The 22,290-nt window shown below is 38.0% G+C and overlaps 1 protein-coding gene across 1 annotated transcript in view; it reads right to left on the reverse strand.

The window, feature by feature from the left end:
- Rims1 (regulating synaptic membrane exocytosis 1) overlaps positions 1-22,290 on the reverse strand; it is a 419,282-nt gene that overhangs the window by 321,486 nt on the left and 75,506 nt on the right. The window contains exon 2 of the mRNA XM_051204313.1: positions 16,958-17,038. Within this exon, the coding sequence (XP_051060270.1) occupies positions 16,958-17,038 (81 nt within the window). The remainder of the gene's footprint in view (positions 1-16,957; positions 17,039-22,290) is intronic.

A 22,290-nucleotide genomic window follows, 5' to 3' on the forward strand; every position in this document is an offset into this window, starting at 1 on the left:
ATGGCTTACATATGGATATAAAAGTGACAGAAAATAAATGAATACACAGTCATCGAACATGAAGGCTTATCGCCTTACCTTATGGGACCCTATGATGTGCACTATAATCAAGCACAATGCATGTCGGAAGTCTGAGTAATAATTCCACTTCTTACTAATAACGGGTTTGAAAATCAGTTTACTTAAAGCAAAAGAACAGATAATAATGACATCTTCCTTCCTTCTTGGGAAGAAACTTAACTATGTTTTAACATGGCAAAGGCTTCATAACTGTACCTTTCCAGTTAGTATCAGAGCTGCTTCCAACCATTAGAGTTTTAAGTCTACACAACACTTCTTCTTTATTTGCTTATTGAGATTTTCACTCTGTTGTCATCTACATACTGGAATATTTGCATCATTTGCCCCTCCCTCTCTTCCCTCCAACTCTTCCTGTTCCTCTTACTCCTTTCTCAAATTCATGGCCTCTTATTTGTAACCATTATATACATTTGTATACAAATAACTGTGAATACAATCTGCTGAGTTCATTTAGTACTGAGCATTGGTGTAATTGTTTGAGGTCTACCACTTGGGACTGGATTGTTTATCCTTGGAACCTTCTATTCTTAATTTGTAGGTTCAGCAATAGTTTTTCCTGCTGCTGTTTTTCTCTGGATTGACCTCTTAAAATTGGCTTTGAATCCCTCTAGGCATTTCCATGGCCTTTGCCTTCAATTTCCCTTTCTCTATCCATCTATAACATCCATGAATTATTTAGCATTTCAGAATACAATGATGTCTATATCCTTTAGTCTTCTCAATCTGAAGTATAAACACATCACAGAAAGCCAGTGTTAAACTAAATATCATGGTCTCCTTCATTCTAAAACACTCTAGTCACAGCTGTTGAAATAATGTTCTGTAGTAATTCATAACCAATTAATCAATAGAAAAAAATAATATATTTTATAAATACTGACATGCTACCAAAAGTACAAAAAAAATGTGCGATTGAACATCAGTATTATGATAATCTAATTGTTGATAACAATTCTAATAACTTTAAATATATTCAAGAAGGCATTTATTTTTATCTAAGAACTTACTAAACTAGCTTTGCAAATTGAAAGTCTCTGACAAGGAAACCAAATATCAACCTCTATGCCCGTACAGGACAAAAGAAAAGAGAAGAAGAAACACTAGTCCATATCAATAAAAACAAAAGTTATTCTCTGTGCTGGGAGCACGACTCTAGACAGAATTAATTGTACCTGTGACCTTCCTATTGTCTTAGTATCGAAGATTGTTACTTTGTTAACTCATTCAGAAGATTGTTACTTTGTTAACTCATTCAGAAGATTGTTACTTTGTTAACTAGTTCAGAAGATTGTTACTTTGTTAACTCATTCAGAAGATTGTTACTTTGTTAACTCATTCAGTAGGTTTTGTCTAACAGGATACCTTCTGCCTGGTAATTGGATGAGCATGGCAGGGATAGAGGGGGAACAGATGTAAAATGCCCTTACTCACATGGTATCTTATATTATCATTTGTAATATATGGCTTTGAAAACCATCCGTCATATAACAGAATGGTTTTCTCTAATAAATGTGAGTCAAACAAAATGTTTTTTTCTGTTCTTTTAACGGAGAAACAGTATCTGCCAAAAAAGCCACCTGGTTCAAAGGATAGAAGAGATGAGAAAAACCTAGAGGCCTGTAAACTTCAAGGTTTTATTGTTTCTGTTTAAGAAAGGGTCTCATGGTGTGACCTAGGGTGTCCCAGGGTGGCTCATGATAACGCTGCCTCCATAAACAGACAGACAGACAAAAACCAGAAGTTCCTTTCTTCTGATTGCACTTCTCTGGTTGGGCCCTCCCTTGGAGACCCTTAATCTTGATATGTAATAACTTAAAGAGGTGCAGCTAGTGTCATGATGTGTGAGGGAGAAAAGTGTGTACACTAAAGCTGCTCTGATTTTGGTGTGCAATTTCACATCATAACGAGTAACTGTCTCCACAAAAGCTAAGACAATGAGGAACCAAATGGAGTTTGTGAATTCTCAGGCAAGACACACACTAAAAAGTGGGACACTGTGCATGCTTTAGATAACACAGTGTAAACAAAGGTCAGGGGAGGAAACACTGGTGGGGTGTTAAGCCAATGAGTTCTAGAGGAAATAATATTTGAGCCTATACTTGAACTACAAGTGCAATTACTACCGATAAAGAAGAAGGCACATTAAGAAAATTGGAAACAATTATGGACCCTGAATTCAAGATACAAAAGGAGCAGTGGGGATTTAAGAGATGGCTCAGGAGTTAAGAGCACTTACTGCTCTCACATAAGACATGATTTGGTCCCCAGTTAACTACCATCCCCAACTCAAATTCCAGGAGCATCAATCCCCTCTTCCAACCTCCAAGGCATACACATGGTACATCTTCATAGACGCAGACAAAACACTCATTTAACTAAAATAAAATAAACATTTTAAAATAGAAATTTAAAAGGAGTGGCGGGCATCTTCACAAAATACTGAATGATGTCATATGCGCAGGCTATAAGTAAAGGAAGCTTTGTTGGAAACAGGTAGTCCAGGTTCTGAGTATCACAGGATGAGACATGTGTGCATGGCTGGGCTACTCAGCCTAAAGTCCTCTGATCTGGGAGTTGGTCTGATGAAACTCTGGGGGTGGGGTGGATTATATTGGCAAAAAGAATAGGAGAAGAGAATCCAATTAGGCTCCAACTCCATGTGAAAAAGAAATGTGGTGCTGAACAGGGAACGCCAGAGAGAACTGACAGAAGGCACAGATGTGAGTGACTATTCAGAATTAGAACTGACAGGACACAGTGACTGATTTAAGGGAGTGAGAGGTTGAAAATGACTCAGGGGTTTTTCTGTCTGGGTGACTAGAGAAGGGAAATGTCACAAATGGGAGACAGAAGGTGCAGAAGGATGTATGTGTGACTGAGCTTGTATTTGTAGGGTGTGACGTGCAAGGGGGTACTAAGTTCAGTTTTGTGACATGCGGCTCAAATCAAGAATGTGTGCACATGGACATACAAGGCTGTGTTTGTGTGGAGCAGGGAATGCACGCGAGCTTTCACTGTGGTGAAAGTAATCAGATAAATGCCCTCTGAAAATGACTGCACAGAACATTCATATTCTACATCTCTCTCATTCTCTAACACACACACACACACACACACACACAGAGAGAGAGAGAGAGAGAGAGAGAGAGAGAGAGAGAGAGAGAGATCAAAGTCAAACTCTTTCTAAGTGTGAACTTTTCTTAGAAATGGGAGGATTGCTTGAGCGTTCCCAAAGAGGTCAAAATCCATTCCATACAATTTTAATTTTAATTAAAACGTAATTGCATTACTCCTCCCTCTACTCTTCCCCTCTAATCCGCCATGCCCCCTCCCTCCAAACTCTCCTATGTGTATTTTAAGGCTTCTACCATTTCGCAGATGGTAGAACAGCTCTTCCTCACTGAATGGGCAGGCAGTGTTTTCTTTTAAAAAAAGAATCAAAGAAAGAAAATGAAAGAGGCTGTCATTCCCCTCTGCATCCTCCTATTCTCTGTTTGCTGTTATTAATGTGGGATATAAAAGAATCTATCTTATAATCATCTGTAAATTGGTACTCATTAATCACATCACAGTGCAAATTTTGAAAAACAATTTGTGCCAACCTCAATGATGTAGCATATATTATTCTTGTAGTGCAGTAGATCAAAGACATCTATACAGTGCAAATGATTCCTAGGAGAATCGCAGGTAGGGAGAAAATATACAAGCAAGAAAATGAATTTACTTTTCAGAAAATCCTCTCAGAGATGGGTAAAATATGTCACAACGTGGCACACTAGAGTTTACAAAATAACTAGTGCAAGTATTTCAGGATTAAGGAATAATGTTAACCTCTCCTAGAAAACAAAATAGAAGCCTGCTTACTTCATAAAAAAAAAAGTTCCCTATGATGTGTCACCAGTCAAAGCCTTGCATATACTTCAGTTCTCTCAGATGGCATATCTTCTATGAATCCACTATGCCTTGGGCAGAATGCTGCAGGGAGCAGATTCCTAGCTGATGTTAGACTGTGCCAACATGGAAGAATGGATTTTTGTATCTGCTGGAATATTATGACAGGCCAGTTATTGTTGCAGCTGGCAGGGTTTACCTCTGAGGATGACTGATGGTCACTTCTCTCCTCAGTTCACGTGCATAGTGCCTTCTAGAACTATTAAAGCTACCCGGTAGGAATGAAACTTCCCAGGGATGAACTAGCTGGATTCCATCTGGTTTCACCGGTTGCATCTATGGCTTTAGAATGTAGTGTCCTCATCAGTGGGACCTTACCAACATATTCTACAGGATAATCAGGGGACTGTTAATAGCCTGTAATGCTTGGGAGCTTATTGGAAATCAGTGGCCAACAACCCCAAAAGAAGTAACACATTCCTGGTATTGGGCTTTTTAGTAGAGTTAGTGGTTGTTATTTAGTAACTGCATTATCACTGTGTTATAGGGTGATGCCATCTTAATTCATATATATATATATGTATATATATATATATATATATATATACATATATATATATATGAAGATCTATATAGTGTATACTCTGTGTATACATGCACTATATATATGTATATATATACATATATATGTATATATATATACATGTGTGTGTGTTCTGATTCTACACTAAGAGGTCTCCATATATTCTTTTCAAAATGTCTTTACTGAAATGTATTTCTTCCAATATTCCCTTCTCTATCCTACCCTCTACTCCCTAAACCAGCTTAACCCTTCCTATTCCATTATTCCCATCTGCCCCTTTGTACCAGTGCTTTGCAGCTCCATTTCCTTTATAGTTCTTTACCACAGCCTCTTAGCAACTTTCTGACCTCTACAGGTATTCCAAAAGAAACACACAGCTAAAGATTTAAGATAACATTTAACTAAAGATTTAAAGCTAACACCCACAGCCCACAGATGAGAGACCACATGCAGGGATATCTGGGTAGCATAAATTACTACCTGAAAATTTTTGTTTTGTTTTTGTTTTTGGACACAAAGCAGATGGGTAAGGAAGTGGGGTGGGAAGGGGTGAATATGATGAAAATTTGTCGGAAACTCAAACCCCTCAAAGAACGAATACTCTATTTTCCTTTAAAGAATGGCCCTTTGAATGGGGACCACTTTTTCTAACCCTGGTTGTTTCCTATCCCTGGATGAAGGAATCAGAAGCCCTCTATAGATCCTCACTTGGGATGCTTAAATGAATCAGCAGTAGGGATACTTACGAAGTATGAGCACAGGCTTTGGAATCAACCTACCTGAACTCAAATTCTACCTTCACCATGAGAGGGTGGATGCACACAGGCAACTAATTCACACCTTTGGGTTTCAGTTCCCAGACAGCAGTGGCATTTGATAGCATTTGTGAGGGTTGAGTAATTTATAGGTGGAGTTCTCATGAGCAGAGTCAATAGCCCAGGGCTAAGATTGGATGGATGCTCTCCCAATACAGTCATAATTCACACCTTCAACTGGCATGTGCTGCCCTTCTCCTTGGTGGCCCCATATGGAGGGTCCCACCATGATGTCAACATTTTCTTCCCTCGTGGAGCCCTCCAGAGGATCAGAAGAGACATGAATATTTGGGGTACTTTTGTACCTCATGGCTTTTCAGTCTTTCCTAGGCTGAGTCCTATTCTCAGAAAAGGCCCCCAGCCTGTACTCCCACTCTCTTCATGGAAGCAGTCCCTTGTCACCAGGGTCTGCCCTTTCTCCTTTCAGAACTCATTCATCCATCTTCTCTGTAACCACTGTAATTATCCTTCCTATTAATAACCATGTCTGGTCTATTTCAGTCTTGTGCTAATTGGCTCTTTTCTCTCCAGGAATACCCTATCCTCATCCATTATGTATACTTCCTACAGATTTGTTATCCAGAAGCAGGCCTTTCACGAGGATACCTCCATGTACAATACTAGTTTCTAGAGTGTAGACTTTAAGGACATTAACAAACTAGTGCCAACCACCTTTGACAGGTCTGTAAGTCAAACTATGTACCAAGGCTTCATTTGCCTGGTGGCTTCGATCACACTTCAAATCATGTGCTTAATTTATTTTCTCAGCCAAGGGTTCCATCATCTTTCCTTCTCATGTGATTACAACTCATTGTTGAAGTAAAGATTGCTAAGTTTGTATGTATATTATTACATAACTTTTTACTGATATTACAAAGTACCATTTTACTCTACTTAACACCTAGCCATGGATTTAACCATCTATTTTCCATTAAACCATTTTTCACCTTGTAAAATATGATGATAAATTACTTGAAGGCATATCAATGGGGTTTTTTCCATTATTTTATGAGGCTTCATTTCCTCATTCTGTAATTTATAGAAGTAGGACATAGGTAATGCTCAAATTTTATATATCATATAATTAGAGAAATTTTCAGACAGTATATATCATAGAGTGTGAAGCAAAATATCATGTGTTCCTGACCCTAGTAAATTTACTTGATCTACTGTTTTAGAATGGATACTACTTTTTTAAGCTTTCATGAAAAATTGTGGGCTGTTCCCTAGCCTTGTTGTGATGTGTGTAACTGGTCTCTCTACTTGTCTCTCAATGTAAAATACACTTGTTCATTTGTGTTTCTAATATTGTGTATGTGAATAAAAATTAATGAATGTTGAAATACATCCTACATGTACAGGTTATTGGAAAACAATGGTAATCAATGTTACTAGAAGTTAAATAAGATATAAAAGATCTGCTTTGGCATTTTATCTCTTGTATTTATCTACCAAATAATCTCAATTATATGTAACTACTAATGGTATCTAAAGTTAATGAAGAGATCAGATATATTTGCAATGTGCCTATTGCATGCATAAGAGGTGAGTGCATTTGTTTATCTTTCTTATTTTTCACTGAACAAATAATGATGTTATGCATGCTTGCCCATGGCTCTAAGATAATCTTTTCATTTTCCTTATCACTTTCTTCTCAATTCCAGTGCAGTACCAGACAGGGAGTACAGATTCTCCTTTGGCCATAAGCTTCCTGTTTTGTACAACAACCATCTATTTCCATGGCACAGGCAGACCATTCACATTTGAACAAATGACTCTGTAGAGGCACAGCAGATTTAGTGGTGAGTCACAGAGCAACCAGCCTGGGCCCCGAGGCTCAATAACTTTCTAATAATAATATTACCAATATTATCTTCACTTTGCAGCCTCTGTTCAACAGTCTTAAAAATGAAGTTCAGTTCAGTGGTGTTCGCATTACTCTTTACTCAGGCAATTATCACATATCTCAATTAATCAATATTTGTACTGAGCATTAGTGGTACTTCTCAATTATTCTATGTATGTGTATTAGGGAGAATTTTATATACATCCACACAAGAGCCATACTTTCCAATACTGTCTCTATAATGTCTACTCCTTTCAATAATGAAAAAATAGAGATGAAAAGGTGAAACCTACACTATTCTGGGTTGGATAAATATTATTTCCAAATTATGCCAGTATGAGAATACTTAAGACCTGGATAAAAATCTTGATGAATGAGAATACAACCTAGTAGATATTATCCAGTTACTTTAGAAAAAACAGGTGAATATTATATAAGGCTTTACCAGCATAAACATCAACTTTTTCTACATTCCTTTCATTTCATCCACAAAACTTCAAATGTGGTAACATCCATTTTCTTTTTATTATCTAGAGAATAAGCCTTCTGTTGATGTGATAAAATATACGGCACCAAAACACTTACTGGTTTTTCAGAAGACCCAGATATGGTTCTCAGTTCTCATATGATGGTTTACAACCATACATAACTCCAGTTCCAGGTGGCCTAACACTCTCTTCTAACTTCTGAGTTTATCTAACCAAGATTATCACGCCCCCATCCCAAGAAAAACCACACATGGGATTTAACATGAATTTGTGGTTAGTTTTCTAATACATGAACTCTTAGGGCTCACATTCAATCTACAGCTTTTATAGTATATACTAACCATCCCCATGATTTAAATTCATGTGTTCATGACCCACATACCACCTATATTCTAGATCTTGGTCTACTTTTACCTACTGGGAACCCTAGTGACAATAACTGGTAAGCGTGCTTTGTCTTCCACATTCAGATCAAGAATATATGTCACCAAATCTCAACTGCTACATACATAATGGGGCTAATAGAAGCCTCCTGTGAAATTAGACCAACCAAAATCTGTGTGGGCTTGCACACTCAGAGTCTCCAGGACATCTTCGTACAAACCTTTGTTCTTTTGCCCATGGAAAATGATCTTGTATAAAGGTGTGTGAGAAGAATGGGAGGGGTAGAGAATCTCTAAGCAGCGGCAGCTTGAGACAAACCCTGAACACCAGGTTTAAAAGTGGCCTGTGCATGTCTGCTCACTGATACACTCAAGAAAAGAATGGAGTTCAAGAACAGGAGAAGATACTCTACAGAATAACAGAGGCATTTGGGCTCAGATATTCTCTACAGAGACTCAGAGGGACTGAGATAGAGAGAGACAGTAACACAGAGAAACACAGACAGAAAGAGATGGAGAGAGTGGGGGAGGGAGAGAGGGAGAGAGAGAGAGTAAGAGAGACCGAGAAAGGAAGCTGGAGCACAGGCCAACAAGACCTCTAAGTTAAGGGTCACCAAAACAAGGACTACACAAAATCAGTAAGACATGGCCCATAGCTATCAACAAGGCTAAGGGGGTGAAAGTAACCAAGGACTACCCAGCTAGAGACAACACATAACACTTTTATAGGACTGAAGAAGTAACAGACAAAAAATTGAATATGTTATCTTGCACTGAGCATGCAGAAAGAAACACAATGTTATTATTAACAGGGATGCAGCAGAAAAGAGGGGCTCAGGGAGACTTGGTGAATTGGCATAGAAGGATGTGTATTAGCCTGCAAATCACAAAAAGAAAAGGAAGACTATGAAAGCCACACATTTTTTTTAAAGTTCTGTCACTTTCTAATTATAACCATGAATTGGAAATGTCAGTGTTCCTCATATTCTTTATTTTCAAGTTACTGGCTGTTCTGATTTCATTCTAAATGAGAAAAAAATATATAATTTTCTACTTGGATCTCTTATTGCTTCTAATAGCAATAGAAAATTTATATTGATCTCTACCACACATGGTACCAGTACTATGACACTGATTATCTTACATTGTATATAGAAAATGCCTCATAATTGTGACAGAATCTTCTCACCAAAAATAATACATGGAAAACATGTCCCTGAAAACAACATCTATTTGTGATAGAATATAGAATATATGACTAAAAGTTTTTTTTTTGCTTATGATATACATGTCCTATTTCTGCTTAACTAGATTTTACTTAGTAAAACATGTATCTGTTTAAAATTGAAATACTTTATCTTGTATACATTATTAAATAATTATTTTCACAGAAGTGTTCTGTTCAAACAATGACAAAATTATTAAATCTTCTGTCTCAACAGTGCATCATGGTAAAGAAAACAAAGCCCAAAATGAAGCTGTTTAAAGTGGGAAAAATCTGATACTTTCATTTTATATTTAATTTTCCTATCCATAGGTATTTTTTCAATTTGCAAGATTGAAATTGTACAATAAATTCCTAAAGTAATAATAATAAGATTCCTTCTATATTTAGTTTCACATGTGTTCCACATTTGTGTACAAGTTTACACCTTTATGGGGAAATACATCAGTGTAATTTTGACTTGGAGAACACAAGGCACTCTCGACGGCACACTGTGCTCAGAAGTCCCCTCCCTGGGTCCTGGTTAGTCTTTATGATCAATTTGTCACAAACTAGAGTCATCTGGGATGTGTGAGCTTCAACTGAAGGATTACTCCATTAGAATGGCTTGTGACCATATCATCCAAGAAGAGCCATTACTGGTGATTTATGTGGGACTGTGGATGTTGTCCTTCCTGGGAGGTAGTCCTAGTTTGTAATAAGAAGAGTAGCTGAAGCTACTTTATTCCCAGCACTTGGGAGGCATAGGCAGGCAGACCTCTGTGAGTTCAGGCCAGCCTGGTGTACAAAATGAGTTTCAGGACAGACCAGCTGTCACACACACTAAAGAGGATGCCGGCCAGAAGGAGGAGGGGAAAGAAGAAGAGGAGGTGAGGTGGTGATCAGGGACCAGTTAGCAGCCTTTCACTGCCGTTTCTACCTCCTGGCTTCTGCCTTTGAGTTCCTGCTCAGACTTCATATAGTAATGATGGGTTAAGAAATGAAGTGTTAAGTCAAAACAACCCATCCGCCTCCAAGAAGGAAGTGCTAAGTCAAATAAACCCTTTCTTCTCCAAGTAGCTTTTGGTTGTGGTGTTCACCACATCAGCAGAAAAGCCAACTTCACTGCTTGAACAATTTCATGACTAAATTACACTTGTTTGCTTCACCTTATCTCTCCCCGCAGCCACGATTGTGTCCCCATGACTACCTTACTTTCTGCCAGCCTATTTATGACTTGCACTATGTCATGATTTTCCCTCTCTGAATAGCGTCTTCATTTAAGCTTTCCACAGATTCAAAGGCCTCCAAGGCCTTGCTATTGGACATGCTTGTCTAATTCACTGATGTCCTTCTTGCTTTCTTTGGACTTCCTTCAGCTTCTTAAACACATATTGTACATGTATCAACTTGATTGGGAGTGTTGTACACAACATGATCTCTTCCTGGAATTCCCTTCCCCTAGCTCTTCACAGGGTTGACATCTAACTTCCAAGCCTCTCTCCAAATGCCCACCACCTATTAGAATCTTCTGTGAGCAACCTCTTTAAATAACTTCCCAGCATTGCCTTCTACCACTCCATTCATTCACTTGAGCCGCTTGATACTTTCTTCATGGTTTAGATTCCCTCCCATCCTCTAAGCTCTGCAATGATCTGGATGCTATCTAGATCCTGACATTATTCCATGCAGACAGGTATTTGCTGAGAGGAGCCTGAACAGGCCAACTCATTGCAGAGGAAGTGATGAATTGCTTATCCTACTGCACACACTGCTCCCAGCTGAAGACATCCACTTCCCTTCCTCTCAATGCCTCCTTTGCATCAAAGCTGATTTAACATGATTTAACTGAAGGGGTGGACCACATCTGTGCTGAGATAAAAAAATCAAACGTGTTTGGGAAAAGACTGAGCAGAAAATTTGAATAACTTCAGGGGCAGAAAAGACGACACAGCTCAGAAGGGACAGAGGGATGAAGGTTCTAAAATAGTGAACAGTGAGCTTCCAGTACTAAAATGGCCGATCTCAGACTTTGGAAGGAATCATCGCATTCAATAAGGGGAAATGTCTACATACTAACACTGTGCCTGTGTAGTATCTGTTCTTTTGTGTGATCCACCATCACAGCAAGGCTTAGCTCTACACAACTGGCCACATAAACTAAAGGTCATGTGTGATATGCAGAGTTTGAACACACAATGGCAGTGACAAGAATGTATGTCTACACTTGCAGAGACATTTGGGTTTAGTATCAGAGATGTAAGTGTGACATTAAATATATGATTTTAAATATATGACCACAACACACACACACACACACACACACACACACACATGTATGGGAATATTGCCTGGTGTTATATTTTTAGTGTTTGAGGTTGACTATTTTAAATGTAAGTTAAATATATACTACTGTAATTTAATCTAAATGATTAAATTGGTTCTCGACCCATATATGTTGGTCCTCAGAAGTCTCTGTGTTATGATTAAGGCTTGACAAAATTTGTTATTGCTGAAAAAAGCCATGCCCTTGAGATCTGAAAAAGTAAGCCTATTTAAAGAAAGTGGCAAAGGCAGCCTTCTCCTCACTTCAAGGCTGACTCATCTAGAGCACTGGAGAAAGGCAAAGATGTGTGTGTAGCACATTTGCCTGTATCAAAGTCCTCAGTGCAGGTGGTACCTAGAAAGATTAAGTGTATGTAGTATACTGATTATCCTTGCTCTCAAGGTGATTTCTAGAAAAGAGGCAACAGAGAGAATAAAGAATGGCCACAGGGAATTCTGAGACCACATAAATGGTTTCCCTATGAGAGGAATACTTGGTCACGGATCATATATCTAGAATAAGAAGAACCCATAAAAGACCTGATCACCAGCTCCATCAGGTTGGGATAGAGCTTTCAGGCACTACTAAGAGTAACCTCAATAAGAAGTTAGAGAAAAATGTAGCATTTAGTCATAGGCTCCAATAATGAGAGCATGTTTGAAATTACTCCAGTACAGTCTGATGTTTTGAGCAGCTATTCTCTCCCAGAAAACTATACCCCTAATTTTCCTAACCATTAAACTTAGAGTCCATATGAAGTCTCACAGGCTCTTTAAACCCTTCTCTGGTCAAACTAAAGCAAAAGGTAATAGACTAGTGATTCTCAAGGTTCCTAACACTGTGGCCTTTTAACGTAATATTTTATACTGTGGTGAACGCCCAATCACAAAATTACTCCATTGCTATATCATAACTGAAATATTGCTACTATTATGTATTGTAGTGTAAATAATTGTTATGTATGATATTTGATGTGCATCCCTCCCAAAAGGAGTAGAAACCCACAGGTTGAGAAACACTGAAATAGACTGTCTCTTCTCTTAAACAGATTTCTAGAGTTGCAGTTGTCATGAGGCATTATAATTTACTGGATTATGTAATTTCCTCCTCTTCTATAACTTGACAAGAAACCCTTTAAGCAAGGATTCCATCTTAATTTACCTACATACCCTTTACCTGAGGAACAGTAGATATAAGACAATTTGTTGAATTCCACTAATATTTTGATATATTTGCTTCTTTGACTAAAGAATACCGTATGAAGCATTCTTAAAACATGATTGAGTGGCATTTCTGTAATATATTAATAGAATCACTGAATAGTTTATGAAGCTATCAAAATATAAACCACGTTGACATGTGTCTCTCTAAGTCTTAAATAAGAGAACACATAGAAATACAGATGTGTAGTACTCTGCTCCAATTGGTCAACCATGCAGATGCTAACTCTCCTGAACTCATTTTGCACTCAGGATAGTGTTCTTCATGTACCATCTTATGCTTCTGGCATCTCATTTCCCTTTCAAACCCAAATAAATACACCATTTCTACCCCCTTATCATGTCAAACTTCTATACCAGTGCTATTAATCACCCCTACATGACCCCAAATCATGGTGTCTTTTTAACTCATGTGGTTATTTCTTGATTTTGTGTTTCATGTAACAAGTTGAATGTCCCTCATGAATCTCTGCACTACCTTGTTTCTGGATATTCTGTTTTGTTAGTCTGTGATTTCTCCACTAAGCTGGAAATATTCTTCCTTATCCTATTTTTGTGTGGACTCGTTTATACAAATCCTCCTCCTCCAACTCTTGTGTTTTAACCTAAAGAACCTTTGTGACGTCATCTACTGCTGTACTTAAGATAGCATCAATTGTATGTTATATTTATAAAACCTGCATTATTTATACATATCACAAAAATCACTAAACCATCTATTTTAGATTTGGTTTATAACTTTAACTCAATTCCTTGGTCATTGTGTCTATTATTCAAGCATGAATATGGTAGTTCCACTAAATTATTTCCTTAAGAATACATTTACTTGACCAGAAAGTACAGTTCACACGCACTAAATCCTGGCTCTCAAATGCGTCAGGTTTTGAATGCCTTCTCTAAGGCCTCTGCATCCCTCCATGAACTATTGCAAAAGGCTGTTGATTGATTTGTCACTGGTTCGGGTTTACATCACATTCATACTCCATTTTCCACACTTCTACCAAAGAATAGCAATTTCATATACACATACATTTGATTTGCTAATCTAATTAAACCACATTAGCAAAAGTCTCATAACTTAATGTGATGAATATTAAATTTTATATCTCAACTCATTTACCTTGAATAATAAGCTATGCCCTAAAATTCTAATCTAAGATGTACTCTTATCATTTTCTATTCTATTCCATTCAAACTCTTAAAACGAATTCTGGCCACTGGTTTTTGTCGATTTTTTTCTGACCCACTAACAGAATGACTTACCTATTTCAACTCACCTGTAGCTAAAGTTTGTCCTCAAAAAAATCCCTTCTAAATTGTTTTTGCCCTTTCCAAAAACAGAGGATTTAATTCACAAAATCACAAAGTCCTTTGACAAAAATTAAAATAAGTGAGAAACCAGATCAGTCTACTTTCTTAATTAGAGAACTAAAATGTGGGTAAATACATGAGTGGGAAGAAGGGTACAAAGAGTCTACAATTGTTAGTTCACGTCCAGTTAAGCCAGAGACACCACTGGGAACATTTTATTATGTTCAACTTAAGTTACGACTGGTTTCCACAACTATAGTTATATAAAGAAATTTAATTACTACAAAAGGAATGAGAAAGAAAAATAATGGTGGAATGATTCTCTAGCCCAGTATCATATTTTTAATCTCAGCACTGGGGAGATGAGGGCAAATAGATCACTGTGATTTTGAGAACAACCTAGTCTACACAGTGAATTTCAAGACAGCTAGGGCTACTTAATCCATGTCTCAATAATACCAAAAAATGCCTAAGTCTTAAATGTACAGGACAACCTTTGCTACTTTGTACCTAATATTCAAGAGAACATGAACTTTGGAATGAATGAAGCCAGTTAAAATGGAACTATGCAGGGCTTGGAGGAAGCTCTATAATACATGGATTGCCTTACATGTGCACAGCTTGGTTCAATCTCCAGAACTAAATAAATAAAATGAGGCAATCTGTAGCCATTGCAGTGGGCCAAGTGCTGGCTTCATGAGCATGAGGAGGTGAGCTCTGATGCCTAGCACCTACATGAAAACACCTAGCAAGGCCACCATGTAACTCCAGCACTAAATGGCAAAGAGACTGGAGGGTGGCTGACACTAACTGGCTTGCCAGCCTAGCACCTTATTTAGTGAGAGACCTAGTCTCACGTGGGTAGAGCTGAGAATAATAGAGAGGACACACCAGAACCTCTCCAGGCACGTGCACACACACTCACACCAGAAAGAGAGCAAAAAACGTAAGGTAGAGAGCGTTAGTAAAAAGACACCTGGCATCAAATCTGATCTTCACATTTATGAAGTTAAATATCTGCATACACCTGCACACACGTGTACAAACAGGAACGTGTACAGCTGAACTCACACACATAAAATAAAACAAAGCTATTCCAGTGTGTGTGTGGTGGGGGAGATAAACCTTTTAAATCAACATTAAGTTTTAAAACATACGGTATTCATAGAAGATCAAAAGTTTTCTGGGAAACAGTAAGACTAATTCCATCATAAGAAAAGGCATTTTTATGGTGAGAGGATTGTTTTAAAGTCCATACATGGTGACGCATGCCTGTCCCTCTATGGTGGGATACTGAGGCAGGAGGAGAGCTTAAGCCTAGGATTTTTGAGACAAGACTCAAAAACAATGAGATTCCTTTATAAGTACATGAAATAAAATACTATATAATGAACACAAATGTTTAAGTATAAAGGACATATGTACTTTAATCACTTGTGTATTTATGAATTTTTGCCTTCAGCAAAGCAATAATAAATCCTTTTTATTATAGTTAAGTCAAAACTACTTTACTTCCTGAAAAATACTGATTATGCAGAAGTTGATATTCAAGTCTTTTATTGAGATAAAATTGTTAGCACATCCACTAAGTGTCCTAACATTTGCTGTAAAATGTTATATCCTTAAGCTTAAAATGCTTAAAATTATTTGTTCTTGTACATAACATATAAACGTAAGAATTTCAATGGCCAAGCTGAAGGGGAAAGCCAAGAGATGATATCAAATAGATAATATACAAACTCCCACTTTAGATGTTCATTTTTGACTAGGTAAGAAGTGAGGAGCTTGCAGAGTACGATGGCACATGCAATACTCAGAAAAGATTCATATTGCACTTAGAAAACACTGATTTTTGTTTAATTTTCATCACTGCTAATAAAAACTTGCCATAGAAATAGTTGTAAGAATTTAATTTTCTCTTCAGAGACTTTTTTTTACCACTTCATCACTTAATTTTGACTTTGCATTAAAAAAATAATTCTAAGAGAGTTGAAGAGATGTAAAAAAAATGGATCTGAAGATGCATTTCTTCATAAGGTTTTTGCTATAAACTTTGGAAGGAGACATTTCCCAGCAGCAACTACGATGTTTCTCCTAAGGAAGTTGCTGCTGATTATGCATTTTAAAGAAATTTTCATCTTTTCTCACTAGGAAAATACTTACATTCCGAGGATTGAATGCATCGTGTTATTCTGCAGAGTTCCAATTTTTTTTTTAAACTCCTCAAACTGCATATGGGAAACTAGAAGTTTACCTATTCAATTTCTTCTCCCACCCTTGATGTTACCCTTTGTTGGTCATATTTACTCACATTTCTACCTACACCTAGGAATGCAATAAGAAAGATGAAACTAGATAGACATCCAGTCTCTTAAGATTGCCATTGAACAGTGTTGTTTAAATGGTGGACCACTGCTCGATTCCTCTCTAACACACCCCAGCCCCTACTTGGCATCCCATCTATACCTTGATCCCTCACTTCCTGGAGTCTAATGATCCAGGCCGTATGCATTCCACAATCAATAATAATAATAACTAAAAACTAAAGTCAGAGTTGCTGATACATTTCCCTCTCTTCTAATTAGTCTGCTTCCTGTAATATATTATAAACATCATTTAACAAGGATACTTTCCCCAGAGCTCCTGTTTACAGATAATTTCATCTAACTGAATAGTAGTGTCCTGTCTATTATACACACCAGAGAAACTAGTGTATGTACTCCCATATGCAATGTCATTAATACATCTGTAACCAGTGATCTGGGTAAGAGGTGACATTTTCAGTCAATAAAACCAATGCCATACTTACAGTGGTGGTTGATGGGGCTGGCTTTCAGCATTTCTTGGTGTTTTGCAGACAGCAGGCTTCGCCATGTCCCTGACAATACACCTGGGGCGCATGATAGATAGCACAACGCACTATTAATTATAAAAGGGTAGATCATATCTGGAAATTAAACACCGTACCGAAAACACAATCTAAGGGCAAATCTTGGTGAGCCCCATCAGTATTAACCTTGGGCCCTGAAAAGGCCCTGGAAGGTGAAATTATTTTAACTGGGTTTCCACAGGCTCAACTATACCCACATAAATTCTATGCTGGCCTCAATATTTGATTTTTTTTTTCAGCATCAATAATATGATTGCCAGCAGCTTTTCCCATAGCAGAAAAGCTATTGAAAGCCTTGGCCTCACCATGTGAAGACATCTGAGAGCTTAAAAATAGGAACAGCTGCTGTGTTGATAGGTTAAAAATCAAGCAGAGTTTTCTGTGGCTTTGGCTGTCTTACTAGAAGATATGGACTCTCTTTTCACATCATTAACCACCACATATGTTTTACTGCTTATACAGAACGAGATCTGAGGGGCCTCTAGATATCTCCCTTATTCCAAATTCCCTTCAAGCTGTACACACATGGGAAGTGTGTACAGGTTCATTTGCTGTACCTTGAGCCCTTCATCACAAAAATAAATGCAGAAGGTAGACAAGATAGCTAAGTTCCAAGGGAAGCAGGAGTTGATGATATTCTTACTCTCATGTTAACCGGGCTTAGAGCACTCCAGGGATCCGGTGGCCAATATCAGAAAACACCTCCATCTGAGACTAGACGTGAATGACTTAAGGTTTAAGCCGAACACAGCTTTAAATAGAGAAGCCTGGTTATGATACCGAGGCTTGACATCATAGACTTTGCTAGATGTGAATGTCCTGAGGTTCTAGCACCCCCAAGCATTAGCCTGGTCCTTAAGAACTTTATTGGTGATTTGGCTACATTACTCAAAATCAAGGCCAATCAGGCTACTTTAAGAGGTATCTGGTGAGACAGTGGTAATAAACTGTTTTGTCAGAGGAAAAGCTGCATGGCAAAATTCTCCACTTCTGAAAGAAATCATACAGGTAGACACGGACATGGAAATGTTCATACACAGACACACATTGCTCACTCCACCAGCAAGTACACTCTGAAATCAATACGTAAACATAGCGAGGGAAGAAAAGGAGCCATATGAAAGTCTCAGCACCTTCCTCCTGGTAGAAAGGCTCAATCTGGTGTTGCTGAATGGCCATTAGATGGTCAAGAGAGAACAGTGAGGCAGATATCCACGGGAACCACAAAGCTTATGTTGTTGTCACAGCTTCATGAAGAAGCTGTGCCAGCATTAAGACAACTTGCAGGAAGGCAGCTGCTAGAAGCCAGGGATGAGGGTTTCTCAGCCTTGGAACTCCAATCTCACTTTCACAAGGTGTAATGCCCAGTAACTTAAATTTCATAGCAGTGGGGGAAAAAAAAAATCTTTGACAATTTTCACTCATCCCGAAATAGCATATGCAGCCTGTTTGATCTACATGGGGCTGGCTTCTGAAAATACCACCAACTTGGAGAAGTTCTGAAGAATTTGAGAGTCAAAATCCTGTTTTTCCTCCCTGAAGGACCAAGCATTTATACAAAGCTTTCAAATAAGCCTGCCACATAGAGATTTTTCTTATTCTTTGAAGTGACTATTTTCTAAGAATTGTAGAATATTATACACCATGGGTAGTTTTCTAGGCCAAACCTTAAAAAAATGAAAGAAAGAAAAGAAAAAAGAAAAGAAAGAAAATAGAAAACTACAAAGCCATGTCTTCAGAAGAAAACTGTCATCTAATACCAAGACCCTGTGGTTTGGTTTTAATATTGTATCATTTGGGGCATATTTCTTCCATCTGCATTTGCTACCCTACCTTTCTGAAAGAGAGAAAAAAAAAACCTGATTTTCTGAATTTTGAAGCTTAATTAAATCATAAGCATACCAGTCTTCAAATACAATACACTTAGAATTAATTTTAATATAGGTATATATTTAAAGGCATTGCTGTATTTCTTTTTAGGTCTTGGAGGTTGAGCTTAGGCAAGCACTCTACCGTTGCTGTACCCCCAACCCTGCTTTTCACTCAATTGCCCAAGCTAGTCTTGAACTAACTCTGTAACCCAGGCTGCCCTGGAACCTGTTACCTCAACATCTCAGCTTCCTGAGTATCAGGGATTAGAGGTCAGTGTTACTAAACAAGCTAAATTTAGACAAAATTCTAAAAATACCAAGGCAGCATTGCATTCCCCATACTGATCTTTATCCACAAGACATATATTCCTTCGACGGATATAGCTAGTTACCAAATCTGACTTTTGAGGGAAGAAACAATTTGTTTCAGATTGCTAATTGTTTAGCCAGTTTAAAATGCCCTTCAGTCATGATGACATAGATTCCTGTATTTTTAAAATCTGAATTCATTTTAGATTAAAAGAAAAATCTTCTAAATACAAGAAAGTGAGACGAGACAGGGAAAGGCAGGGCAGATATTCCGTCATCTACTACTCTTGCTGAGTCCATGTTAGGTTTAACTGAATTTGAACACCTTGATGGAGAATCCAATGGAAGATGACCAAACTCCATTGGAGGAACCCAAGGTCAAGATGCCCAGCTAACTTAGCTTCTGTTAAACTTTATATACAAAACTCCCTCCAGCTAACTGTTTCCCTTAGCTCCTATTAAACTGCTTGCTCCTGCAAAGCACCCCCTTCAGCTGCCAGGGAGATGCTAGTATGTGTATTTTACCTTAAAAAACCCTGTGCTCTGAACACTCAGGGCTACATGTAGGTCCTCAAACACTTGGGCATATTTCCAGCTGGCTAGAATGAAGACTTTCAATAGGCTATGAACTGTGTTTGAGTGGTCATCTCTAATGGGATATCCATAACAAAAGAAAAAATACTCTATTCTCAGAACAAGAAATGTTAAATACATAATATTTTCAGAGGTTTTTGTTAGCCTATATAGACTAACAGTCCTCTGAAATTATAATCGAAATTTATCTCAGTTTGGAGAGTTACAATCTTAATATTTTGACAGTTTTAGATTATGGAATCGGTTTAGCTCAAGACATTAGACACATTACAATAAGGTCCCTTATCATTATGGTATTTCAGTGTGTTAAAAATCTCTCCATGATTCACTTCAACTACATATTCAGAGGCCACAAATCCTGCCACAATGCCTTACTTCTTAGAATCTTTACAATCGGAGCAAGATTTCAAGGCATTTGACCTCTAATTCTTTGTGATGTCTTCAATTACAGGATGAAAAATCAGATCTGAACTCTTACAGTCTATACTCAATTATAAGCATTCTCTTACCTCTCAAGCATCACAGAAGACTTATGCAAATAAGGCATTTGGCAGCCACCTAGGGGATGCTACTGCTGACCCCACCCTCTGCTTCGTTTTACAATGAATGCAATCAATTCAAGGATTGGCTGCCAACTGTCCACTCAGCCACTCTACCCTTCCATGCACATACACACAGGAGAGAAACTCATATTGCCCCCAAGTGTTTAGATAATACTAGGAAAGGCTTTCAGTTCTCCAAACAGCAGTGGTATGTGCTTCCAGATACTAGAATGTGTGAATTAAAACTTCTGAATGATTTCAATAAACAGAATTTACATAATCTTTCTCTCCCTCTCCCTCCTTCTTTCTCCTCTTCTTCCCTCCCTCCCCCCTCTGTTTCTCTCTCACTATGTTTCTCTCTGTGTGTTTGTTTCTCTCTGTGTGTGTTTCTCTGTCTCTGTCTCTGTCTCTTTCTCTGTCTCTCTCTCTCTCTCTCTCTCTCTCTCTCTCTCACACACACACACACACACACACACCTTTGACTTTCCATTTTGCTGCTTGCAATCACTACCTTCTATGAGGCTTCTACCTAAAACCATGATGACTAGTTTATAAAAATTTATCCAAATTTAGATTTTAAATTGTTTGATGTTTCATAGCTAACATCAGGCAACTACGTCCTGTGCTCTAAGCTGTTGTTAACAGACTATAGTTGTTGACAAGTTCATTTCCAGTCTCCTTGTTTTCTTATTATTAGTGGAAACAATCCCAGTTAAATAGCACAGGAGAAATAGGTATGCTTATGCCAGCTTCTCAGGTGTCAATGGACTTACCCATATTTGCCATAATAGCATAAGCATGGTTAAAATAAGGATGAGAAAATGAAATCTTTCAGACACACAGTCTTCTGATTTGCTGGCCAGAAAAAAAGCAATGTCGGAGGCATATTCACTGGCTTGCTTTCCTTCTCACCCTCAAAATATTTCAAGTTGCTCTCAACCACATCATTTACCACTAAGTACATAAATACATGCAAATTTCCTATCTCCAGGCTGGTTCTCCTTCTTAATCCCAGTCATACATGCAATTGCCTCTCTGGCAATATCTTACAGACTACTAAACAGCAACATCTCTTAAGTGATACGTCATTCCTTCAGACCTGATTCCCCTATGGGTATCTCTATCTTGGCTGGGAGGGAAAATCTCTCTGCAGCTGTTAGATCCAAACGTTGGACTTTGCTCCTCTTTTCCACACACTCTATACCTAATCTATTGTACCAACCAGATTTTCAAAGAGGGTCTACAATATGACTGTGTCTAATCTTCTCCACTCTATAGACATCTTTTTACCTCAATTCTGAACATGTTGTAATCATTTGGAATTCAGATGACAATGTGTTAGAGTTGGTTTCCTCCTTCCTGAAAATCATATTGGGGCATCAGACTTGAAAGCTAGTGCCTATACACACTGAGCCATCTCACTGACCCTAACCATAGATTTTTCGTGGGTTGCTCAGCTTTTACTTTTTTCATTTTCAGCAGAGACTCAGACTCTTTAAAAAATGATCCACATCCATGCAACAAAGACATGTGCTCAACTATGTTCATAGCAGCACTATTTGTAATAGCAAGAACCTGGAAGCAAATTAGATGCCCCTTAACTGAAGAATGGATAAAGAAGATGTGGCACAGCTACACAATGGAATACTACTCTGAGGGAAAAAAAATAATGGAATCTTGAAATTCGCAGGCAAGTGGATGGCACTTGAAGAAACCATCCTGAATGAGGTAACCCAGTCACAAAAAGAGGAACATGGTATGTACTCACTCATATATGGATTTTTACACCTTGAGCAAAGGATCACCAGCCTATAATTCACACCACTAGAGGAACTAGGATACAAGGTGTATTCTAAGAGATTCATATAAAGTTCCTCACAGAAGGGGTAAGGGACAAGTCCCCCAGAGCACATGGGAAGTGGGGTGGTCAGTGAAT

The sequence above is a fragment of the Phodopus roborovskii genome, unplaced genomic scaffold (genome assembly GCF_943737965.1).
Source record: "Phodopus roborovskii unplaced genomic scaffold, PHOROB, whole genome shotgun sequence".
Lineage (NCBI taxonomy): Eukaryota > Metazoa > Chordata > Mammalia > Rodentia > Cricetidae > Phodopus > Phodopus roborovskii.